We start from the raw sequence: 27002 nt of genomic DNA, 5'->3' as shown, positions 1-27002 counted from the left end.
GTCCCCATCAGGCCGCCGGGCACCAGCTGCACTTTGTCTTCTACTTCCCCAGTAAGGCTGCCATCATGCTCCATGCGCGCTCCCAGCTGGGCGGCCGCTTGTTCTCGTCCAGCATGTCCGCGGGAGGTCAGGCAGCATGTCCGCGGGAGGTGCGGGAGGTCAGGCAGCATGTCCGCGGGAGGTGCGGGAGGTCAGGCAGGAGTATTTATACACACACAGTGACACTACAATATCTTGTAGATATAGTTATTCATACATGACCAGGGAAGCCCAGGAACAGAGCATTTTCTCCGGCATGGAGAGGGTCAGGTAGACAACTACGCACCAGTGACACTACAATATCTTGTAAACAGAATAATAAACAATACAACCCAATAACACAGATGAGTATCAGCCTCTCCGTGGCAGCGGGAGCTTGCACTTAGCAGCACAGAGATCCTTTTCTCTGGATAAGATATAAAGATTCCTGGTAACGACGTTATATTATCAGGGATATGTCGAGGCGGTCACGTCCGGCACCATGGTGCTTTGTATGGTGCTCACACAGGTCACGTCACCTCCTCACATGTTCCTTCTGTATTACACACTGGTGGTGGTGGCAATTTCTGTGTGCAGGCACGGGTGGGGAACGAGGCTTGGCATACAGGAAGTCCAGGTCACGTGAGGGACGGACAAATCATAGAGGGAATCTTAATCACGTGATGCAGATCCTTCCGTACCCTCCTGGGAATCCAGACTCCTCTCTATGGTTACTGCACCACGTGACCAGAACTTCCGGTATCCTGGATGACTCGCTATGATTTCTCCCTCACGTGACCGTCACTTCCTGTATGCTAAGCCTCGTTCCCAGCTGCGCGCCCTCTGACCTCTCTTACGCTCCTCCCCCTGGAGATTGCTGCCAGTGACCGGGCTCCTCTGCTCCGGTAAGTTCTGTCCTTCATCTGCCTGGTGCTGGGGGAGGGCGGGGCCTGGTAATGGGAGAGGGAGGGGCCTCGTACTGGGTGAGGGAGGGGCCTGGTACTGGCGGGGTCACTGGGAGAGGGGGGGTGACTGGGAGAGGGGGGGAGTGTTACTGGTACTGAGAGAGGGAGTGTAACTGGTACTAGGTGAGGGGGAGAGGTAGGGACCTCTTACTGGGTGAGGGAGGGGCCTGGTACTGGGAGAGGGGTGTGTGACTGATGCTGGGAGAGGGGGTGTGACTGGTACTGGGAAGGGGTGTGACTGGTACTGGGTGAGGGGGAGAGGTAGGGACCTCTTACTGGGTGAGGGAGGGGCCTGGTACTGGGAGAGGGGTGTGTGACTGATGCTGGGAGAGGGGGTGTGACTGGTACTGGGAAGGGGTGTGACTGGTACTGGGTGAGGGGGAGAGGTAGGGACCTCTTACTGGGTGAGGGAGGGGCCTGGTACTGGGAGAGGGGTGTGTGACTGATGCTGGGAGAGGGGGTGTGACTGGTACTGGGAAGGGGTGTGACTGGTACTGGGTGAGGGGGAGAGGGAGGGACCTCTTACTGGGTGAGGGAGGGGCCTGGTACTGGGAGAGGGGTGTGTGACTGATGCTGGGAGAGGGGGTGTGACTGGTACTGGGAAGGGGTGTGACTGGTACTGGGAGGGGGGGTGGGTGATGTACTGGGTGAGGGGGGGGGGTGTGACTTGTACAGGGAGGTGATCTTGTAATGTAGATAATAATAATTCTGTTTATTCCCAGACTACAGTGCAGTGAGGGCCGAGAGCCTTTTATACTGGGAATACTGTATTATCCCTGATTCCCTGAGGATGGAGACCGACGGGAGTCACATGTCTGAGAGGATACTAAGTCTCACCCTGGAGATCATCTACCTGCTGACCGGGGAGGTGACAGTGACATCACTTATATCTATAGTAATAATTCAGGGACGTGACCGGGGCGGTGACAGTGACATCACTTATATCTATAGTAATAATCCAGGGACGTGACCGGGGAGGTGACAGTGACATCACTTATATCTATAGTAATAATACAGGGATGTGACCGGGGAGGTGACAGTGACATCACTTATATCTATAGTAATAATACAGGGACGTGACCAGGGAGGTGACAGTGACATCACTTATATCTATAGTAATAATACAGGGAGGTGACCGGGGAGGTGACAGTGACATCACTTATATCTATAGTAATAATACAGGGATGTGACCGGGGAGGTGACAGTGACATCACTTATATCTATAGTAATAATACAGGGACGTGACCAGGGAGGTGACATCACTTATATCTATAGTAATAATACAGGGATGTGACCGGGGAGGTGACATCACTTATATCTATAGTAATAATACAGGGATGTGACCGGGGAGGTGACGGTGACATCACTTATATCTATAGTAATAATACAGGGACGTGACCGGGAAGGTGACATCACTTATATCTATAGTAATAATACAGGGATGTGACCGGGGAGGTGACGGTGACATCACTTATATCTATAGTAATAATACAGGGACGTGACCGGGGAGGTGACAGTGACATCACTTATATCTATAGTAATAATACAGGGACGTGACATCACTTATATCTATAGTAATAATACAGGGACGTGACCGGGGAGGTGACAGTGACATCACTTATATCTATAGTAATAATACAGGGACGTGACCAGGGAGGTGACATCACTTATATCTATAGTAATAATACAGGGAGGTGACCAGGGAGGTGACAGTGACATCACTTGTATCTATAGTAATAATACATGGACGTGACCGGGGAGGTGACAGTGACATCACTTATATCTATAGTAATAATACAGGGATGTGACCGGGGAGGTGACAGTGACATCACTTATATCTATAGTAATAATACAGGGACGTGACCGGGGAGGTGACAGTGACATCGCTTATATCTATAGTAATAATACAGGGATGTGACCGGGGAGGTGACAGTGACATCGCTTATATCTATATAGTGTTCCTTCTAGGAACGAAATGAGGCAGGGCGCTGGAGGGGCGGACCGGGCACGCCAACGTCAGTACAGGGGGCGTGCCCGGGCCGCCGACGTCACTACGGGGGGCGTGCCCGGGCTGCCAACGTCACTACGGGGGGGGGCGTGCCCGGGCCGCCGACGTCACTACGGGGGGGCGTGCCCGGGCCGAGCTGCCGGGACGTAGCCATGGCCGGGCAAGCCCCCTTCAGCGATGCGACGGCCCGGGCACTCCGGCGGGACAGACTGCAGGCTGATTTAGCGGGGCGCTGCTAGAGGGGCAGGGCGCATTTTGCCCATTAAAAATCGGGCAGGGCGCAGTGCCCCGCTAAAACAGCCTAGCGGGAACACTATCTATAGTAATAATACAGGAACGTGACCGGGGAGGTGACAGTGACATCACTTATATCTATAGTAATAATACAGGACCGTGACCGGGGAGGTGACAGTGACATCACTTATATCTATAGTAATAATCCGGGGAGGTGACATCACTTAAATCTATAGTAATAATACAGGGCCGTGACCGGGGAGGTGACAGTGACATCACTTATATCTATAGTAATAATACAGGGACGTGACCGGGGAGGTGACAGTGACATCACTTATATCTATAGTAATAATACAGGGATGTGACCGGGGAGGTGACAGTGACATCACTTATATCTATAGTAATAATACAGGTATAGGGAGGTGAGGGGAATCTGGTATTGTATATAATGATATTTGATGTCTTCCCCAATACGCAGGATTACACAGTAGTGAAGAAGACATCCGGTGCGTGTGAGACACCCAGCAGCCATCACCGTGTGTCAGGAGGACTGAGCAGGACCCAGAGCCCCATCACGGTGCCTCCACCTCACTCACTGATACATGAGAGGCACAATGACCAGAAGATCCTGGAACTCACCAACAAGATCATTCAGCTGCTGACCGGAGAGGTGACTGCTGGGAATGGGACGTTATACAGTAACACCGGGGGATGTGACCGGAGAGGTGACTGCTGGGAATGGGACGTTATACAGTAACACCGGGGGATGTGACCAGAGGTGACTGCTGGGAATGGCACGTTATACAGTAACACCAGGGGATGTGACCGGAGAGGTGACTGCTGGGAATGGGACGTTATACAGTAACACCGGGGGATGTGACCAGAGGTGACTGCTGGGAATGGCACGTTATACAGTAACACCGGGGGATGTGACCGGAGAGGTGACTGCTAGGAATGGGGCGTTATACAGTAACACCGGGGGATGTGACCGGAGAGGTGACTGCTGGGAATGGGATGTTATACAGTAACAGCGGGGGATGACTGGAGAGGTGGCTGCTGGGAATGGGACGTTATACAGTAACACCGGGGGATGTGACTGGAGAGGTGGCTGTTGGGAATGGGACGTTATACAGTAACACCGGGGGATGTGACCGGAGAGGTGACTGCTGGGAATGGGATGTTATACAGTAAAACCGGGGGGATGTGACCAGAGAGGTGACTGCTGGGAATGGGACGTTATACAGTAACACCGGGGGATGTGACAGGAGAGGTGACTGCTGGGAATGGGACGTTATACAGTAACACCTGGGGATGTGACCGGAGAGGTGACTGCTGGGAATGGGACGTTATACAGTAACACCGGGGGGATGTGACAGGAGAGGTGACTGCTGGAAATGGGACGTTATACAGTAACAGCGGGGAATGTGACCGGAGAGGTGACTGCTGGGAATGGGACGTTATACAGTAACACCGGGGGATGTGACCGGAGAGGTGGCTGCTGGGAATGGGACGTTATACAGTAACACCGGGGGATGTGACCAGAGAGGTTACTGCTGGGAATGGGACTTTATACAGTAACACCGGGGGATGTGACCAGAGAGGTGACTGCTGGGAATGGGACGTTATACAGTAACACCGGACAGGTGACTGCTGGGAATGGGACATTATACAGTAACATCGGGGAATGTGACCGGAGAGGTGACTGCTGGGAATGGGACGTTATACAGTAACACCGGGGGATGTGACAGGAGAGATGACTGCTGGGAATGGGTCGTTATACAGTAACACCGGGGGATGTGACCGGAGAGGTGACTGCTGGGAATGGGACGTTATACAGTAACACCGGGGAATGTGACCGGAGAGGTGACTGCTGGGAATGGGACGTTATACAGTAACACCGGGGGATGTGTCCGGAGAGGTGACTGCTGGGAATGGGACGTTATACAGTAACACCGGGGTATGTGTCTGGGTGATGACTGTATCATTGTGTGTCAGGTTCCTATAAGGTGTCACTGTCTATCTCTCCATGCAGGAGGGGGAGTATATAGAGGAACACAGGGGTCTGTACAAGGATGTGATGATGGAGAATCACCGGCCCCTCACATCACTGGGTAAGAGGGGACATTTATTGTACAGGGGAGAGCAGGTATGGGGGTCCCCTATATACACCCAGCATCTGATAATCACATATATACAATGTCCTCAGTCACTGCGTGTCTCCTACAGATGGGCCAGTAACAGGAATACCCCAGAGAGATGTCCCCGTCCTCTGTATTCTCAGGATAATCACATATATACCGTGTCCTCAGTCACTGTGTGTCTCCTACAGATGGGCCAGTAACAGGAATACCCCAGAGAGATGTCCCCGTCCTCTGTATTCCCAGGATAATCACATATATACAATGTACTCAGTCACTGTGTATCTCCTACAGATGGGGCCAGTAACAGGAATACCCCAGAGAGATGTCCCCGTCCTCTGTATTCCCAGGATAATCACATATATACAATGTCCTCAGTCACTGCGTGTCTCCTACAGATGGGCCCAGTAACAGGAATACCCCAGAGAGATGTCCCCGTCCTCTGTATTCCCAGGATAATCACATATATACCATGTCCTCAGTCACTGCGTGTCTCCTACAGATGGGCCCAGTAACAGAGATACCCCAGAGAGATGTCCCCGTCCTCTGCATTCCCAGGATAATCACATATATACCATGTCCTCAGTCACTGTGTGTCTCCTACAGATGGGCCCAGTAACAGAGATACCCCAGAGAGATGTCCCCGTCCTCTGTATTCCCAGGATAATCACATATATACCATGTACTCAGTCACTGTGTGTCTCCTACAGATGGGCCCAGTAACAGAGATACCCCAGAGAGATGTCCCCGTCCTCTGTATTCCCAGGATAATCACATATATACAATGTCCTCAGTCACTGTGTGTCTCCTACAGATGTGCCCAGTAACAGGAATACCCCAGAGAGATGTCCCCGTCCTCTGTATTCCCAGTATAATCACATATATACCATGTCCTCAGTCACTGCGTGTCTCCTACAGATGGGCTCAGTAACAGGAATACCCCAGAGAGATGTCCCCGTCCTCTGTATTCCCAGGATAATCACATATATACCATGTCCTCAGTCACTGTGTGTCTCCTACAGATGGGCCCAGTAACAGAGATACCCCAGAGAGATGTCCCCGTCCTCTGTATTCCCAGGATAATCACATATATACAATGTCCTCAGTCACTGTGTGTCTCCTACAGATGGGGCCAGTAACAGGAATACCCCAGAGAGATGTCCCCGTCCTCTGTATTCCCAGGATAATCACATATATACCATGTCCTCAGTCACTGCGTGTCTCCTACAGATGGGACCAGTAACAGGAATACCCCAGAGAGATGTCCCCGTCCTCTGTATTCCCAGGATAATCACATATATACAATGTCCTCAGTCAGTGCGTGTCTCCTACAGATGGGCCCAGTAACAGGAATACCCCAGAGAGATGTCCCCGTCCTCTGTATTCCCAGGATAATCACATATATACCATGTCCTCAGTCACTGTGTGTCTCCTACAGATGGGCCCAGTAACAGGAATACCCCAGAGAGATGTCCCCGTCCTCTGTATTCCCAGGATAATCACATATATACCATGTCCTCAGTCACTGTGTGTCTCCTACAGATGGGCCCAGTAACAGAGATACCCCAGAGAGATGTCCCCGTCCTCTGTATTCCCAGGATAATCACATATATACAATGTCCTCAGTCACTGTGTGTCTCCTACAGATGGGCCCAGTAACAGGAATACCCCAGAGAGATGTCCCCGTCCTCTGTATTCCCAGGATAATCACATATATACCATGTACTCAGTCACTGTGTGTCTCCTACAGATGGGCCCAGTAACAGGAATACCCCAGAGAGATGTCCCCGTCCTCTGTATTCCCAGGATAATCCCATATATACAATGTCCTCAGTCACTGCGTGTCTCCTACAGATGGGCCAGTAACAGGAATACCCCAGAGAGATGTCACCGTCCTCTGTATTCCCAGGATAATCACATATATACCGTGTCCTCCGTCACTGTATGTCTCCTACAGATGGGCCCAGTAACAGGAATACCCCAGAGAGATGTCCCCGTCCTCTGTATTCCCAGGATAATCACATATATACCGTGTCCTCAGTCACTGTATGTCTCCTACAGATGGGCCCAGTAACAGAGATACCCCAGAGAGATGTCCCCGTCCTCTGTATTCCCAGGATAATCACATATATACCATGTCCTCAGTCACTGTGTGTCTCCTACAGATGGGCCCAGTAACAGGAATACCCCAGAGAGATGTCCCCGTCCTCTGTATTCTCAGGATAATCACATATATACCGTGTCCTCAGTCACTGCGTGTCTCCTACAGATGGGCCAGTAACAGGAATACCCCAGAGAGATGTCCCCGTCCTCTGTATTCCCAGGATAATCACATATATACCGTGTCCTCAGTCACTGCGTGTCTCCTACAGATTGGCCCAGTAACAGGAATACCCCAGAGAGATGTCCCCGTCCTCTGTATTCCCAGGATAATCACATATATACCGTGTCCTCAGTCACTGCGTGTCTCCTACAGATGGGCCCAGTAACAGGAATACCCCAGAGAGATGTCCCCGTCCTCTGTATTCCCAGGATAATCACATATATACCATGTACTCAGTCACTGTGTGTCTCCTACAGATGGGCCCAGTAACAGGAATACCCCAGAGAGATGTCCCCGTCCTCTGTATTCCCAGGATAATCACATATATACCATGTCCTCAGTCACTGCGTGTCTCCTACAGATGGGCCCAGTAACAGGAATACCCCAGAGAGATGTCCCCGTCCTCTGTATTCCCAGGATAATCACATATATACCATGTCCTCAGTCACTGCGTGTCTCCTACAGATGGGCCCAGTAACAGGAATACCCCAGAGAGATGTCCCCGTCCTCTGTATTCCCAGGATAATCACATATATACAATATCCTCAGTCACTGCGTGTCTCCTACAGATGGGCCAGTAACAGGAATACCCCAGAGAGATGTCCCCGTCCTCTGTATTCCCAGGATAATCACATATATACCATGTCCTCAGTCACTGCGTGTCTCCTACAGATGGGCCCAGTAACAGGAATACCCCAGAGAGATGTCCCCGTCCTCTGTATTCCCAGGATAATCACATATATACCATGTACTCAGTCACTATGTGTCTCCTACAGATGGGCCCAGTAACAGAGATACCCCAGAGAGATGTCCCCGTCCTCTGTATTCCCAGGATAATCACATATATACCATGTCCTCAGTCACTGCGTGTCTCCTACAGATGGGGCCAGTAACAGGAGTACCCCAGAGAGATGTCCCCGTCCTCTGTATTCCCAGGATAATCACATATATACAGATGGGTCAGGTCCCATCCTTGCTGGCAGGTCGCCATGGCGTCTGCGCTGGCGACCCGCCAGCAGCCACGCCAGCGAATGCACTGAGACGCGCGTGCGTCTCACGCGCACGCGCGTCTCAGTCTCCGTCGCCAGCGCGACGGAAACCCTGTCCGTCTCCGCCTCAGGGAGACGGACAGGGTTAGGGGGGGATGCGGGCAGGCGGCGGGGACCCCGGGTTACCGTCGGCAAGCCGGCGGGGACCCGGGGGAACGGATGGAAGCGCCGTCGGAAGGGGACGCGCGCGCCTCTCGTGCGCGCGCGTCCCCTTCTCACCATCGCCATGGCGCTGGCGGGGGATGGCGGCTGGCGACGCCAGCGCCATCCCCTGCCAAGATGGGACAAGACCCATCTGTACAATGTCCTCAGTCACTGCGTGTCTCCTACAGATGGGCTCAGTAACAGGAATACCCCAGAGAGATGTCCCCGTCCTCTGTATTCCCAGGATAATCACATATATACAATGTCCTCAGTCACTGTGTGTCTCCTACAGATGGGCCCAGTAACAGGAATACCCCAGAGAGATGTCCCCGTCCTCTGTATTCCCAGGATAATCACATATATACAATGTCCTCAGTCACTGCGTGTCTCCTACAGATGGGGCCAGTAACAGGAATACCCCAGAGACATGTCCGCGTCCTCTGTATTCCCAGGATAATCACATATATACCATGTACTCAGTCACTGCGTGTCTCCTACAGATGGGGCCAGTAACAGGAATACACCAGAGAGATGTCCCCGTCCTCTGTATTCCCAGGATAATCACATATATACAATGTCCTCAGTCACTGTGTGTCTCCTACAGATGGGACCAGTAACAGGAATACCCCAGAGAGATGTCCCCGTCCTCTGTATTCCCAGGATAATGACATATATACAATGTACTCAGTCACTGCGTGTCTCCTACAGATGGGGCCAGTAACAGGAATACCCCAGAGAGATGTCCCCATCCTCTGTATTCCCAGGATAATCACATATATATACCATGTCCTCAGTCACTGTGTGTCTCCTACAGATGGGCCCAGTAACAGGAATACCCCAGAGAGATGTCCCCGTCCTCTGTATTCCCAGGATAATCACATATATACAATGTCCTCAGTCACTGTGTGTCTCCTACAGATGGTCCCAGTAACAGAGATACCCCAGAGAGATGTCCCCGTCCTCTGTATTCCCAGGATTGTACAGAGGAGAATCACAGGACCCCACAGAAGGATCAGGTAGGTGGGATTTAGATTCTCCCCAATATACCACAGTGACTGTCACTATATAATCTGTAAAGAAGCTGGGTGTCTGTTTAGTCTCAGTTGATTTAAATAAGAAATGATTTAACTGTTGTTATATTGTTTTGTGTGTTTTTTAGGATTATTACCCAACTACTATAAAGGTAGAATATACTGAAGAAGAGACGTATGTGAGGGGTGACCAGCAGTGTAAGGAGGAGGAGATCCCTACAGATATCAGCACAGGTGAGTAATACCCACTTACTACAGAAGAGAGTCACATATGGTTTGTAAAGGTGGATTCGTGATAAAGTCAGAACCACAAATACCTTAAAACATTGTTTTCTCTCTCATCTAACTGGGGTACATTGCTGACTATGGGGGATGTTCCTGAGAATACAGGGACCGGCATTTAACTAGTTAAAATTCTCAGGTGTAAAGTTCTCATGCTCCAAAACCTCTCTCAGTAATTCCTGGTGACCCGGGGAGCTAGATATGCAGGAGGTCCTATTCCTTGTGACCAGGGGAGCTAGATATGCAGGAGGTCCTATTCCTGGTGACCCGGGGAGCTAGATATGCAGTAGGTCCTATTCCTGGTGACCCGGGGAGCTAGATATGCAGTAGGTCCTATTCCTGGTGACCCGGGGAGCGATGCATGCAGTAGGTCCTATTCCTGGTGACCCGGGGAGCTAGATATGCAGTAGGTCCTATTCCTGGTGACCCGGGGAGCTAGATATGCAGAAGGTCCTATTCCTGGTGACCCGGAGAGCTAGATATGCAGTAGGTCCTATTCCTGGTGACCTGGGGAGCTAGATATGCAGTAGGTCCTATTCCTGGTGACCCGGAGAGCTAGATATGCAGTAGGTCCTATTCCTGGTGACCCGGGGAGCTAGATATGCAGAAGGTCCTATTCCTGGTGACACGGGGAGCTAGATATGCAGGGGGTCCTATTCCTGGTGACCCGGAGAGCTAGATATGCAGGGGGTCCTATTCCTGGTGACCTGGAGAGCTAGATATGCAGGAGGTCCTATTCCTGGTGACCCAGAGAGCTAGATATGCAGGAGGTCCTATTCCTGGTGACCCAGGGACCGGGGCATGCAGGAGGTCCTATTCCTGGTGACCCGGGGAGCTAGATATGCAGGAGGTCCTATTCCTGGTGACCCGGGGAGCGGTGCATGCAGGAGGTCCTATTCCTGGTGACCCGGGGAGCTAGATATGCAGGAGGTCCTATTCCTGGTGACCCGGGGAGCTAGATATGCAGGGGGTCCTATTCCAGGTGACCCGGAGAGCGGTGCATGCAGTAGGTCCTATTCCTGATGACCCGGAAAACTAGATATGCAGGAGGTCCTATTCCTGGTGACCCGGAGAGCGGTGCATGCAGTAGGTCCTATTCCTGGTGACCCGGAGAGCTAGATATGCAGGAGGTCCTATTCCTGGTGACCCGGGGAGCTAGATATGCAGGAGGTCCTATTCCTGGTGACCCGGAGAGCGGTGCATGCAGGAGGTCCTATTCCTGGTGACCCGGGGAGCTAGATATGGAGGAGGTCCTATTCCTGGTGACCCGGAGAGCGGTGCATGCTGGAGGTCCTATTCCTGGTGACCCGGAGAGCTAGATATGCAGGAGGTCCTATTCCTGGTGACCCGGAGAGCCGTGCATGCAGGAGGTCCTATTCCTGGTGACCCGGAAAACTAGATATGCAGGAGGTCCTATTCCTGGTGACCCGGGGAGCTAGATATGCAGGAGGTCCTATTCCTGGTGACCCGGAGAGCGGTGCATGCAGTAGGTCCTATTCCTGATGACCCGGAAAACTAGATATGCAGGAGGTCCTATCCCTGGTGACCCGGAGAGCGGTGCATGCAGTAGGTCCTATTCCTGGTGACCCGAAGAGCTAGATATGCAGGAGGTCTTATTCCTGGTGACCCGGAGAGCGGTGCATGCTGGAGGTCCTATTCCTGGTGACCCGGGGAGCTAGATATGCAGGAGGTCCTATTCCTGGTGACCCGGAGAGCCGTGCGTGCTGGAGGTCCTATTCCTGGTGACCCGGGGAGCCGTGCATGCAGTAGGTCCTATTCCTGGTGACCCGGAGAGCAGGGCATGCAGGAGGTCCTATTCCTGGTGACCCGGAGAGCAGGGCATGCAGGAGGTCCTATTCCTGGTGACCCGGAGAGCAGGGCATGCAGGAGGTCCTATTCCTGGTGATCCGGAGAGCAGGGCATGCAGGAGGTCCTATTCCTGGTGACCCGGGGAGCTAGATATGCAGGAGGTCCTATTCCTGGTGACCCGAGGAGCTAGATATGCAGGAGGTCCTATTCCTGGTGACCCGGGGAGCTAGATATGCAGTAGGTCCTTTTTCTGGTGACCCAGGGAGCGGTGCATGCAGGAGGTCCTATTCCTGGTGATCCGGAGAGAGGGGCATGCAGGAGGTCCTATTTCTGGTGACCCAAAGAGCGGGGCATTCAGAAGGTCCTATTCCTGGTGACCCGAAGAGCGGTGCATGCTTGAGGTCCTATTCCTGGTGACCCGGAGAGCGGTGCATGCAGGAGGTCCTATTCCTGGTGACCCGGAGAGCCGAGCATGCAGGAGGTCCTATTCCTGGTGACCCGGAGAGCTAGATATGCAGGAGGTCCTATTCCTAGTGACTCGGGGAGCTAGATATGCAGGAGGTCCTATTCCTGGTGACCCCGGAGAGCTAGACATGCAGTAGGTCCTATTCCTGGTGACCCGGAGAGCGGGGCATGCTGGAGGTCTTATTCCTGGTGACCCGGAGAGCAGGGCATGCAGGAGGTCCTATTCCTGGTGACCCGGAGAGCTAGATATGCAGGAGGTCCTATTCCTGGTGATCCGGAGAGCAGGGCATGCAGGAGGTCCTATTCCTGGTGACCCGGAGAGCCGTGCATGCAGGAGGTCCTATTCCTGGTGACCCGGAGAGAGGTGCATGCTTGAGGTCTTATTTCTGGTGACCCGGAGAGCGGTGCATGCAGGAGGTCCTATTCCTGGTGATCCGGAGAGCGGTGCATGCAGGAGGTCCTATTCCTGGTGATCCGGAGAGCGGTGCATGCAGGAGGTCCTATTCCTGGTGACCCGTAGAGCTAGATATGCAGTAGGTCTTGTTCCTGGTGACCCGGAGAGCTAGATATGCAGTAGGTCCTATTCCTGGTGACCCGGGGAGCGGTGCATGCAGGAGGTCCTATTCCTGGTGATCCGGAGAGAGGGGCATGCAGGAGGTCCTATTTCTGGTGACCCAAAGAGCGGGGCATGCAGAAGGTCCTATTCCTGGTGACCCGGAGAGCAGTGCATGCTTGAGGTCTTATTCCTGGTGACCCGGAAAGTGGGGCATGCTTGAGGTCCTATTCCTGGTGACCCGGAGAGCGGTGCATGCAGGAGGTCCTATTCCTGGTGACCCAGAGAGCCGTGCATGCAGGAGGTCCTATTCCTGGTGACCCGGAGAGCTAGATATGCAGGAGGTCCTATTCCTGGTGACCCGGGGAGCTAGATATGCAGGAGGTTCTATTCCTGGTGACCCCGGAGAGCTAGATATGCAGTAGGTCCTATTCCTGGTGACCCGGAGAGCGGGGCATACTGGAGGTCCTATTCCTGGTGACCCGGAGAGCAGGGCATGCAGGAGGTCCTATTCCTGGTGACCCGGAGAGCTAGATATGCAGGAGGTCCTATTCCTGGGGACCCGGAGAGCCGTGCATGCAGGAGGTCCTATTCCTGGTGACCCGGAGAGAGGTGCATGCTTGAGGTCTTATTTCTGGTGACCCGGAGAGCGGTGCATGCAGGAGGTCCTATTCCTGGTGATCCGGAAAACTAGATATGCAGGAGGTCCTATTCCTGGTGACCCGGGGGGCTAGATATGCAGGAGGTCCTATTCCTGGTGACCCGGAGAGCGGTGCATGCAGTAGGTCCTATTCCTGATGACCCGGAAAACTAGATATGCAGGAGGTCCTATCCCTGGTGACCCGGAGAGCGGTGCATGCAGTAGGTCCTATTCCTGGTGACCCGAAGAGCTAGATATGCAGGAGGTCTTATTCCTGGTGACCCGGAGAGCGGTGCATGCTGGAGGTCCTATTCCTGGTGACCCGGGGAGCTAGATATGCAGGAGGTCCTATTCCTGGTGACCCGGAGAGCCGTGCGTGCTGGAGGTCCTATTCCTGGTGACCCGGGGAGCCGTGCATGCAGTAGGTCCTATTCCTGGTGACCCGGAGAGCAGGGCATGCAGGAGGTCCTATTCCTGGTGACCCGGAGAGCAGGGCATGCAGGAGGTCCTATTCCTGGTGACCCGGAGAGCAGGGCATGCAGGAGGTCCTATTCCTGGTGATCCGGAGAGCAGGGCATGCAGGAGGTCCTATTCCTGGTGACCCGGGGAGCTAGATATGCAGGAGGTCCTATTCCTGGTGACCCGAGGAGCTAGATATGCAGGAGGTCCTATTCCTGGTGACCCGGGGAGCTAGATATGCAGTAGGTCCTTTTTCTGGTGACCCAGGGAGCGGTGCATGCAGGAGGTCCTATTCCTGGTGATCCGGAGAGAGGGGCATGCAGGAGGTCCTATTTCTGGTGACCCAAAGAGCGGGGCATTCAGAAGGTCCTATTCCTGGTGACCCGAAGAGCGGTGCATGCTTGAGGTCCTATTCCTGGTGACCCGGAGAGCGGTGCATGCAGGAGGTCCTATTCCTGGTGACCCGGAGAGCGGTGCATGCAGGAGGTCCTATTCCTGGTGACCCGGAGAGCCGAGCATGCAGGAGGTCCTATTCCTAGTGACCCGGGGAGCTAGATATGCAGGAGGTCCTATTCCTGGTGACCCCGGAGAGCTAGACATGCAGTAGGTCCTATTCCTGGTGACCCGGAGAGCGGGGCATGCTGGAGGTCCTATTCCTGGTGACCCGGAGAGCAGGGCATGCAGGAGGTCCTATTCCTGGTGACCCGGAGAGCTAGATATGCAGGAGGTCCTATTCCTGGTGATCCGGAGAGCAGGGCATGCAGGAGGTCCTATTCCTGGTGACCCGGAGAGCCGTGCATGCAGGAGGTCCTATTCCTGGTGACCCGGAGAGAGGTGCATGCTTGAGGTCTTATTTCTGGTGACCCGGAGAGCGGTGCATGCAGGAGGTCCTATTCCTGGTGATCCGGAGAGCGGTGCATGCAGGAGGTCCTATTCCTGGTGATCCGGAGAGCGGTGCATGCAGGAGGTCCTATTCCTGGTGACCCGGAGAGCTAGATATGCAGTAGGTCTTGTTCCTGGTGACCCGGAGAGCTAGATATGCAGTAGGTCCTATTCCTGGTGACCCGGGGAGCGGTGCATGCAGGAGGTCCTATTCCTGGTGATCCGGAGAGAGGGGCATGCAGGAGGTCCTATTTCTGGTGACCCAAAGAGCGGGGCATGCAGAAGGTCCTATTCCTGGTGACCCGGAGAGCAGTGCATGCTTGAGGTCTTATTCCTGGTGACCCGGAAAGCGGGGCATGCTTGAGGTCCTATTCCTGGTGACCCGGAGAGCGGTGCATGCAGGAGGTCCTATTCCTGGTGACCCAGAGAGCCGTGCATGCAGGAGGTCCTATTCCTGGTGACCCGGAGAGCTAGATATGCAGGAGGTCCTATTCCTGGTGACCCGGGGAGCTAGATATGCAGGAGATTCTATTCCTGGTGACCCCGGAGAGCTAGATATGCAGTAGGTCCTATTCCTGGTGACCCGGAGAGCGGGGCATACTGGAGGTCCTATTCCTGGTGACCCGGAGAGCAGGGCATGCAGGAGGTCCTATTCCTGGTGACCCGGAGAGCTAGATATGCAGGAGGTCCTATTCCTGGGGACCCGGAGAGCCGTGCATGCAGGAGGTCCTATTCCTGGTGACCCGGAGAGAGGTGCATGCTTGAGGTCTTATTTCTGGTGACCCGGAGAGCGGTGCATGCAGGAGGTCCTATTCCTGGTGATCCGGAGAGCGGTGCATGCAGGAGGTCCTATTCCTGGTGATCCGGAGAGCGGTGCATGCAGGAGGTCCTATTCCTGGTGACCCGGAGAGCTAGATATGCAGTAGGTCTTGTTCCTGGTGACCCGGAGAGCTAGATATGCAGTAGGTCCTATTCCTGGTGACCCGGGGAGCGGTGCATGCAGGAGGTCCTATTCCTGGTGATCCGGAGAGAGGGGCATGCAGGAGGTCCTATTTCTGTTGACCCAAAGAGCGGGGCATGCAGAAGGTCCTATTCCTGGTGACCCGGAGAGCAGTGCATGCTTGAGGTCTTATTCCTGGTGACACGGAAAGCGGGGCATGCTTGAGGTCCTATTCCTGGTGACCCGGAGAGCGGTGCATGCAGGAGGTCCTATTCCTGGTGACCCAGAGAGCCGTGCATGCAGGAGGTCCTATTCCTGGTGACCCGGAGAGCTAGATATGCAGGAGGTCCTATTCCTGGTGACCCGGGGAGCTAGATATGCAGGAGGTTCTATTCCTGGTGACCCCGGAGAGCTAGATATGCAGTAGGTCCTATTCCTGGTGACCCGGAGAGCGGGGCATACTGGAGGTCCTATTCCTGGTGACCCGGAGAGCAGGGCATGCAGGAGGTCCTATTCCTGGTGACCCGGAGAGCTAGATATGCAGGAGGTCCTATTCCTGGGGACCCGGAGAGCCGTGCATGCAGGAGGTCCTATTCCTGGTGACCCGGAGAGAGGTGCATGCTTGAGGTCTTATTTCTGGTGACCCGGAGAGCGGTGCATGCAGGAGGTCCTATTCCTGGTGATCCGAAGAGCGGTGCATGCAGGAGGTCCTATTCCTGGTGATCCGGAGAGCGGTGCATGCAGGAGGTCCTATTCCTGGTGACCCGGAGAGCTAGATATGCAGTAGGTCCTATTCCTGGTGATCCGGAGAGCTAGATATGCAGGGGGTCCTATTCCTGGTGACCCGGAGAGCTGTGCATGCAGGAGGTCCTATTCCTGGTGACCCGGAGAGCTAGATATGCAGGAGGTCCTATTCCTGGTGACCCGGAGAGCTAGATATGCAGGAGGTCCTATTCCTGGTGACCCGGAGAGCAGGGCATGCAGGAGGTCCTATTCCTGGTGACCCGGAAAACTAGATATGCAGGAGGTCCTATTCCTGGTGACCCGGGGAGCTAGATATGCAGGAGGTCCTATTCCTGGTGACCCGGGGAGCTAGATATGCAGGAGGTCCTATTCCAGGTAACCCGGAGAGCGGTGCATGCAGTAGGTCCTATTCCTGATGACCCGGAAAACTAGATATGCAGGAGGTCCTATTCCTGGTGACCCGGAGAGCGGTGCATGCAGTAGGTCCTATTCCTGGTGACCCGGAGAGCTAGATATGCAGGAGGTCCTATTCCTGGTGACCCGGGGAGCTAGATATGCAGGAGGTCCTATTCCTGGTGACCCGGAGAGCGGTGCATGCAGGAGGTCCTATTCCTGGTGACCCGGGGAGCTAGATATGGAGGAGGTCCTATTCCTGGTGACCCGGAGAGCGGTGCATGCTGGAGGTCCTATTCCTGGTGACCCGGAGAGCTAGATATGCAGGAGGTCCTATTCCTGGTGACCCGGAGAGCCGTGCATGCAGGAGGTCCTATTCCTGGTGACCCGGAAAACTAGATATGCAGGAGGTCCTATTCCTGGTGACCCGGGGAGCTAGATATGCAGGAGGTCCTATTCCTGGTGACCCGGAGAGCGGTGCATGCAGTAGGTCCTATTCCTGATGACCCGGAAAACTAGATATGCAGGAGGTCCTATCCCTGGTGACCCGGAGAGCGGTGCATGCAGTAGGTCCTATTCCTGGTGACCCGAAGAGCTAGTTATGCAGGAGGTCTTATTCCTGGTGACCCGGAGAGCGGTGCATGCTGGAGGTCCTATTCCTGGTGACCCGGGGAGCTAGATATGCAGGAGGTCCTATTCCTGGTGACCCGGAGAGCCGTGCGTGCTGGAGGTCCTATTCCTGGTGACCCGGGGAGCCGTGCATGCAGTAGGTCCTATTCCTGGTGACCCGGAGAGCAGGGCATGCAGGAGGTCCTATTCCTGGTCACCCGGAGAGCAGGGCATGCAGGAGGTCCTATTCCTGGTGACCCGGAGAGCAGGGCATGCAGGAGGTCCTATTCCTGGTGATCCGGAGAGCAGGGCATGCAGGAGGTCCTATTCCTGGTGACCCGGGGAGCTAGATATGCAGGAGGTCCTATTCCTGGTGACCCGAGGAGCTAGATATGCAGGAGGTCCTATTCCTGGTGACCCGGGGAGCTAGATATGCAGGAGGTCCTATTCCTGGTGACCCGGGGAGCTAGATATGCAGGGGGTCCTATTCCTGGTGACCCGGAGAGCGGTGCATGCTGGAGGTCCTATTCCTGGTAATCCGGAGAGCAGGGCATGCATGAGGTCCTATTCCTGGTGAACCGGAGAGCAGGGCATGCAGGAGGTCCTATTCCTGGTGACCCGGAGAGCGGTGCATGCTGGAGGTCCTATTCCTGGTGACCCGGGGGAGCGGTGCATGCAGGAGGTCCTATTCCTGGTGACCCGGAGAGCAGTGCATGCAGGAGGTCCTATTCCTGGTGACCCGGAGAGCGGGGCATGCTGGAGGTCCTATTCCTGGTGACCCGGAGAGCCGTGCATGCAGGAGGTCCTATTCCTGGTGATCCAGAGAGCGGTGCATGCAGTAGGTCCTATTCCTGGTGACCCGGAGAGCGGGGCATGCAGGAGGTCCTATTCCTGGTGACCCGGAGAGCAGGGCATGCAGGAGGTCCTATTCCTGGTGACCTGGAGAGCTAGATATGCAGGAGGTCCTATTCCTGCTGACCCGGAAAGCCGTGCATGCAGGAGGTCCTATTCCTGGTGACCCGGAGAGAGGTGCATGCTTGAGGTCTTATTTCTGGTGACCCGGAGAGCGGTGCATGCAGGAGGTCCTATTCCTGGTGATCCGAAGAGCGGTGCATGCAGGAGGTCCTATTCCTGGTGATCCGGAGAGCGGTGCATGCAGGAGGTCCTATTCCTGGTGACCCGGAGAGCTAGATATGCAGTAGGTCCTATTCCTGGTGATCCGGAGAGCTAGATATGCAGGGGGTCCTATTCCCGGTGACCCGGAGAGCTGTGCATGCAGGAGGTCCTATTCCTGGTGACCCGGAGAGCTAGATATGCAGGAGGTCCTATTCCTGGTGACCCGGAGAGCTAGATATGCAGGAGGTCCTATTCCTGGTAACCCGGAGAGCAGGGCATGCAGGAGGTCCTATTCCTGGTGACCCGGAAAACTAGATATGCAGGAGGTCCTATTCCTGGTGACCCGGGGAGCTAGATATGCAGGAGGTCCTATTCCAGGTGACCCGGAGAGCGGTGCATGCAGTAGGTCCTATTCCTGATGACCCGGAAAACTAGATATGCAGGAGGTCCTATTCCTGGTGACCCGGAGAGCGGTGCATGCAGTAGGTCCTATTCCTGGTGACCCGGAGAGCTAGATATGCAGGAGGTCCTATTCCTGGTGACCCGGGGAGCTAGATATGCAGGAGGTCCTATTCCTGGTGACCCGGAGAGCGGTGCATGCAGGAGGTCCTATTCCTGGTGACCCGGGGAGCTAGATATGGAGGAGGTCCTATTCCTGGGGACCCGGAGAGCGGAGCATGCTGGAGGTCCTATTCCTGGTGACCCGGAGAGCTAGATATGCAGGAGGTCCTATTCCTGGTGACCCGGAGAGCCGTGCATGCAGGAGGTCCTATTCCTGGTGACCCGGAAAACTAGATATGCAGGGAGGTCCTATTCCTGGTGACCCGGGGAGCTAGATATGCAGGAGGTCCTATTCCTGGTGACCCGGAGAGCGGTGCATGCAGTAGGTCCTATTCCTGATGACCCGGAAAACTAGATATGCAGGAGGTCCTATTCCTGGTGACCCGGAGAGCTAGATATGCAGGAGGTCCTATTCCTGGTGACCCGGGGAGCTAGATATGCAGGAGGTCCTATTCCTGGTGAGCCGGGGAGCTAGATATGCAGGAGGTCCTATTCCTGGTGACCCGGAGAGCTAGATATGCAGGAGGTCCTATTCCTGGGGACCCGGAGAGCCGTGCATGCAGGAGGTCCTATTCCTGGTGACCCGGAGAGAGGTGCATGCTTGAGGTCTTATTTCTGGTGACCCGGAGAGCGGTGCATGCAGGAGGTCCTATTCCTGGTGATCCGAAGAGCGGTGCATGCAGGAGGTCCTATTCCTGGTGATCCGGAGAGCAGTGCATGCAGGAGGTCCTATTCCTGGTGACCCGGAGAGCTAGATATGCAGGAGGTCCTATTCCTGGTGACCCGGAGAGCTAGATATGCAGGAGGTCCTATTCCTGGTGACCCGGAGAGCTAGATATGCAGGAGGTCCTATTCCTGGTGACCCGGAGAGAGGTGCATGCAGGAGGTCCTATGCCTGGTGATCCGGAGAGCAGGGCATGCAGGAGGTCCTATTCCTGGTGACCCGGAGAGCAGGGCATGCAGGAGGTCCTATTCCTGGTGACCCGGAGAGCTTGATATGCAGGAGGTCCTATTCCTGATGACCCGGAGAGCGGTGCATGCAGGAGGTCCTATTCCTGGTGACCCGGAGAGCAGGGCATGCAGGAGGTCCTATTCCTGGTGACCCGGAGAGCAGGGCATGCAGGAGGTCCTATTCCTGGTGACCCGGAGAGCAGGGCATGCAGGAGGTCCTATTCCTGGTGACCCGGAGAGCAGGGCATGCAGGAGGTCCTATTCCTGGTGACCCGGAGAGCGGTGCATGCAGGAGGTCCTATTCCTGGTGATCCGGAGAGCAGGGCATGCAGGAGGTCCTATTCCTGGTGACCCGGAGAGCAGGGCATGCAGGAGGTCCTATTCCTGGTGATCCGGAGAGCTAGATATGCAGGAGGTCCTATTCCTGGTGATCCGGGGAGCTAGATATGCAGGGGGTCCTATTCCTGGTGACCCGGAGAGCGGTGCATGCTGGAGGTCCTATTCCTGGTGATCCGGAGAGCAGGGCATGCTGGAGGTCCTATTCCTGGTGATCCGGAGAGCAGGGCATGCAGGAGGTCCATAGCTGCGGCTGTGGTTTATGTAGGTGGGTAGCGGTGACGTGGCATTCGGTCGCTGGTGGTGGCGAGCATGCCTTCCTTAGTTTCTTGCCGTCACAAACAGTGCAGACAGGAAGTGAGGTGCCACCCATTACTGATGAGGTCACTAGGCCAGCAGGAAGGGGTATGCAGGGAATGGTATAGCCCCATGGTTAGTGTGGTGATGTCCCTGGAACATCGGGATGATTAAAGACCATAACCTGACCTTGGTGTGCTGGCCGGTGGTGAATAAAATGGCAAGATTAACGATCCAACATGTTTCCCTGCTTACATACGATCCAACGCTTACAACGATCCAACATGTTTCCCCTGTACACCTCCTCTCTGGGTGCACTCATTACCTCTTTTGGCTTCCAATATCATCTCTATGCAGATGACACCCAAATCTACCTCTCCTCTCCTGATCTGTCCCCCACTGTTCTCTCTCAGGTTTCCAACTGCCTCTCTGCCATCTCCTCCTGGATGTCTGAGCGATTTCTGAAGCTGAATATGGACAAAACCGAACTTATTATCTTTCCCCCACCCAGAGCTATGCCCCCTACTAATATCTCTATCACTGTTAACAACACCATCATCTCCCCTGTTCCCCAATTCCGCTGCCTGGGTGTCACTCTCGAGTCCTCCCTCTCCTTTGCACCCCACATCCAAGCCCTGGCCCATTCTTGCCTGTTCGTTACGCAACATTGCTCGCATCAGGGCCTTTCTCTCACAGAGTGCAACTAAGCTGATCACCACTCATTGGTCATCTCACGGCTTGACTACTGTAATGTTCTTCTCACTGGCCTCGCTCAATCCCAACTAGCTCCTCTCCAATCTGTCCTCAATGCTGCAGCCAGGCTTATCTTCCTCTCCCGCCGCTCTAATTCTGCCACTCCCCTTCAACAAAATCTGCACTGGCTTCCATTCCCCTACAGAATCCTCTTCAAACACCTCACACTCACATACAGGGCCATCTCTAATTCCATTGCTCCATATATCTCTAACCTCATCTCCATTCATACACCCTCCCGCCCTCTACGGTCGGCTGATGACTGTCGTCTCTCCTCCACCCTGATCACTGCTTCCCATGCTAGAGTACAGGACTTTGCCCGTGCTGCACCCCTTCAGTAGAACGCACTCCCTCGCTCCATTAGACTCTCCCCGACCTTGCAAAGCTTCAAACGGGCACTGAAAACTCACCTATTCATCAAAGCATATCCTTCCACTGCATAAACCAGATGGTTCTCCGACCCCTTGCCTGTTTACATCCTGCTATCTAACCACCACTCCCTCGCTTGCACGTCATGTAATCTGTCTGTCTCCCCTTCCTACTAGATTGTAAGCTCCTCCGAGCAGGGCCCTCTTCCCTCCTGTTGTCAAAGCCCTCTTCTCTTCACATGTCACTCACAGCTCTCCTTTACTCCAACACTTAGTGACCATCTTCGTCTGCATACTCATCTCCATCATTGGCATCTAGCCTCTAGTTGTATGTTGATTGAGTCCTCACTACTTATATCCAAGCTGTAATGTGTATTGAACTGTGGCGCTCTTTATTTGTACTGTATTTTTGTTATTTATTCAATGTTATGCCAAGCTTTGTCTCCCTGTATTGTTCCTTTGTACGGCGCTGCGAAACACTTGTGGCGCCTTATAAATACAATTATAATAATAATAATAATAATAATAATACATCCGTCAGCAGATTTTTCAAGGATCAAGTGTGACATTCAGACAGTGGCACAGCAGTTGTCTGTATATATCTCCAGGGAAGAACCAAGACTTCCCCTGGCTGTGAGAGGCTTGCTCCTTAGTCTTGGCCAGAGATTTGTGCATCAGACGCATCCGTGGTCTTTTTCCCTAGACTAGAGCTTTGGGATCAGATTAAATGATCAGTCTGTTCCTGCACAAAGAAGTATTCAGCAGCCTGGTGGATCAGTGGGCTCAGCCCGAAGTAGGTCAACAAGACACCCAGGTTTCGATGCGGATCCAGGTATCTGTTGTCACTTCTGGAGCATCCAGCTACCTTACATCTTCCCAACAGTCCTATTCTCAAGAAAATCGGAAGAGAAAGAATCCCCGTGGCCAAAGAGGGTTTGTGCTAAATATGGCAGCCGGTGCAGGTCTCCGTTTCCCGCTACAGAACCACCTGTCCTAGTGAGCATGTTCCTAAGTGAAGCAATGGTTTCTTCATACCATGACCAGGACTATGAAGTGGGGTCCTCAGAGAGTCATCGAGTCTGGGGAATCGACCTTGATGACCTCTCTTTTTCGTCCCGAGACTTTCTGTTCCATGGGGCCGGTCTAGAAATAAGCCTATGGTTCCCGAACCATATGATCCAGGCAGATAAGACATTTCTTATAGGGGTTTTAGACGTTTCGCCCCCATGGTCAGCAGTGTCCCGCAGGTGGATTTACCAGTAAGCGAGCACCAAGACCACTATTGTTACTCATGTAAGTAACCTTTCACTGTGATGTAGGAAGATACTAATATTCTTATTTCCTCTGTTATTCCCAGCAGATGGACGCAGCAGCTGGAACGTCTCAGTGGAACGTCTCATTGTATCTCCAGATTGTAAAATAGAAAATTATTTAATTACACAAGATGGTCCAGGAGGAAATGCTACTGCTTCCATGGTACATCCTGGTCTTCACAATGCAGATGTCTTATCTGGTCCAATCTATCATGAGGAAAGTTCTGCGGCTAACTCAGATAATGGAACTATATATAGCAGGGTTCTTCCTGCAGATCCAATGTCTAGGTTATCTATAGATGGTGCTCGGAACATGAAGCTTGTTCCCCTTCAGACCGCTAAGGGAGGCGAGAGACCATTTCCATGTTCTGAGTGTGGGAAATGCTTTTCAGAGAAATCCTCTCTCAATAGACATGAGAAAATTCACACAGGTGCCAAGCCATTTTCATGTTCCCAGTGTGGGAAATGTTTTACCGAGAAATCCTCTCTCATCAACCACCAGAGACTTCACACGGGTGAGAAACCGTTTTCATGTTCTCAGTGCGGGAAAAGTTTTATGCACAAATCCTCTCATATCGCACATCAGAGAAGTCACACGGGCGAGAAACCCTTTAAGTGCTCCCAGTGCGGGAAATGTTTTACGGATAAATCCTCTGTTGTCATCCATCAAAGAATACACACAGGCGAGAAGCCGTTTGTGTGTGCTCAGTGTGGAAAATGTTTTACAAATAAATCGGGTCTGGTTAAACATCACAGGATTCACACAGGCGAGAAGCCGTTCACGTGCTTGGAGTGTGGGAAATGTTTTACAGATAAATCGCATCTTGTTAAGCACAATAGAATTCACACCGGAGAGACACCATTTTCATGTTCTCAGTGTGAGAGAAGCTTTAGACACAAATCCTCTCTTGTAGAACATCAGAGAACGCACAACAGAGACAAACCATTTCCACATCCAAAGCGCGGGAAGTGACTGCGCTATGATCTTTGTAAACCATTTCCACATCCAAAGCGCGGGAAGTGACCGCGCTATGATCTTTGTAAACCATTTTCACATCCAAAGCGCGGGAAGTGACCGCGCTATGATCTTTGTAAACCATTTCCACATCCAAAGCGCGGGAAGTGACTGCGCTATGATCTTTGTAAACCATTTCCACATCCGAAGCGCGGGAAGTGACTGCGCTATGATCTTTGTAAACCATACGCTCATTATTTGCACTTGTTTATGCAGGTGGATTTATTTATTATAAATGATTATTGCATAGTATTGACATTTGGAGTGTACGATGCCATGGAACTTATAGATTTTTATTTTACACTCTGTGCTTTGTGTACTGACCCCTTACTGTGTGGTTATTAATTGCATTTATATTTTTGTCCTTTCTGTGACATCACTATAAGGTTGGTACTCTTCTGTGACATCACTAGTCACTAAGGCCCTTATTCTGATCGGTGCGGATATATCCGCGTGCGTTCGGGCCGCCGATGTTTTGTGTCTGCGCATGTGCAGAGGCGTCTCTGCGCATGTGCGAGCGGGGCGTACGGCCAAATCCCGCATGAAATGTGAACACTCCGAACAGGGGGTGGAGAGGGGCGTGAAGGGCTATTTGGGCTCATTACCATATGCATACGCCCCGCGTTTCATGGGCGTTCCCATGGAAACGCTGGGCGTACGTATGGTAATGCGGCCGTGACGCACGTGTAGGGGGCGGACATATGACATCGCCGGATGTCAGCTGCCCGCCCAGATCCCTGCTTTTGCACGGAAAAATGTCCGTGTGGTCTGAGGTTGCGGGAGCTGGTGGAACACTCGGTCCTGCATTCGATGGTCGCAGGGGGAGGTTCCCTTAGATGGAGGAGGCGTATTCCATGAAAAATACACGTGCGGTCCGTTCGGCCAGCTTCTTACCGCGTACGGACGGAGTTGGCGATCCGTATGGAAGGCGGGGTTTCGCACGCACGGTGCTGGCCGCATATTCGGATCCGGCCGCACCGATCAGAATAAGGCCCTAAGTTTGGTAATGTCTTTTCATTTATTTACAGTGTCTTATATAGCGCAGCAGATTCCGTTACAGTGTCTTATATAGCGCAGCAGATTCCGTTACAGCGTATTATATTGCGCAGCAGATTCTGTTACAGTGTCTTATATAGCGCAGCAGATTCCGTTGCGCTTTACAGTAGTAGACAGTGATAAAACAAACTGGGTAACGACAGGCAGACTTGAAGGTAGGAGGGCCCTGCTGCAAGCTTACAATCTATAGGGACATAGGAGGGAATAACAAGGACAGGCACCAGTAATAAAAGATTCCATTCTAAAGGCTAATGCCAGGGATGTTTCAAACAGAAAATGTAGTAAAAACCATTTTTTGGGGTTTTGAACACATTTTTATATGTATCAACGCGGGACCGCCTCATTTCTGCCACAGATGATAACGTCAGCTTTTTCCAGCGGTACTCTTTATAAGCCTATGGGCTTCTCTTCGCAATCCCCGCCCCCCTCACCTGCTGTCCAGGCAGCCTCCTGCGGTGCTGCTCAGACCCCGTGACCACCTCCCTAGCAGCCATACTTCCCCTTCCTGGGGCAGAAAGGAGAAGGAGCCTGGGAGTCCCGTCAGCTCCCGGGCGTAGGACGTGAGAGGGAACAGCGGGCACCCTCTAACCCGGCGCCGGCAGCTTTTCGCAAGAACTGTCCTTTGCAATACTTTTCACATATGTTAGTACATGTGCAATTAGTATCAATGTCATGTGTTGCGGGATGTACCGGTGCGGTACATCCCGCCACACATGACCATGATTAGGTGGGATGCTTAGTACATCCCGCCCCATTACAGCTAAACAACAAGTTTTGGTTCCCTCCTTCCAAACTTGTAATGAAATAGTTGTTGAGGTATCAGGGTTTTGGAGGCCAAAGCTAGGCTGTGCTCAGGACTGTAGGACCCATCGATTCCCCCATCTGGTCATACTGAGGATTTCTGTCTGTGACGATACATCGATGGTGTAGTCATCCCCTAGGTCGCTCACCGTATATGGTAAATAAGGACAGCTGCATCATGGGACAGGACACTGAGATAATTATTAGGGTGGCTGAGATCCAGTGTAATACCTACCCAGGGGCCTGATTCAGAGACGTATGCAGTAAGCACAGCAGCAACAAAGTCGAGATGACATATCTCCATTTTGGGAAATGCTTTGCTGCCCCCTAACCCCCCAGCGAGGCTTGGCAGCTGGGTAATGCCACCCTTGCACCTTATTTGCAGCGCTGTTACATAGCATGTTGCTTGCGGATGCAGGAGAATATAGGCATGCTGCATTATAATCATCAGCAGCTGCTTGTGCGCCACACATAGCGATGTGAATATCATGCAGGGGAGCTGGTGTGCCCCAATTCATTACACAAGGAGGCTAGGTGAGGAACGACGCAGCGAGATTTGTTAGAATGTAGAAATGGTTTCCAAATGTTTGGTTTAAGAAAACTTTTTTTTAGGAAACTTATTCATTTTTAAAATTGGTTCTTCCCCGACCACATGAAGCAGCAGCAACGATCGTCCTACACAGGTAAAAACAACTAATTAGGCCGGGACATACATATATTGTGCTCAAATATGTCAAATAAACTGTATT

The 27002-nt window shown here is 53.1% G+C and overlaps 1 protein-coding gene across 3 annotated transcripts; it reads left to right on the top strand.

Annotated features, from left to right (window-relative positions):
• Positions 1-771: 771 nt before the first annotated feature.
• LOC146009836 (gastrula zinc finger protein XlCGF48.2-like) lies at positions 772-27002 on the top strand. Of its 3 annotated transcripts, none has more exons than XM_083150366.1 (7): positions 772-923; positions 1706-1851; positions 3704-3895; positions 5258-5336; positions 9798-9895; positions 10039-10144; positions 23429-27002. In XM_083150366.1, exons 2-7 carry the CDS (start codon positions 1774-1776, stop codon positions 24352-24354), a joined length of 1479 nt encoding a protein of 492 aa, XP_083006492.1. In that variant the 5' UTR covers positions 772-923; positions 1706-1773; the 3' UTR covers positions 24355-27002. The 3 variants fall into 3 exon arrangements, with proteins under 3 accessions (XP_083006492.1, XP_083006490.1, XP_083006491.1); XM_083150364.1 differs by having other exon boundaries at positions 23426-27002; XM_083150365.1 differs by lacking the exon at positions 772-923 and adding an exon at positions 1081-1106 and having other exon boundaries at positions 23426-27002.

This window comes from Crinia signifera, chromosome 6 (assembly GCF_055691185.1).
Source record: "Crinia signifera chromosome 6, ASM5569118v1, whole genome shotgun sequence".
Classification (NCBI taxonomy): Eukaryota; Metazoa; Chordata; class Amphibia; order Anura; family Myobatrachidae; genus Crinia; species Crinia signifera.
Note: the sequence above shows the minus strand (reverse complement) of the source record. Positions and strands in the feature narration are given on the sequence as shown.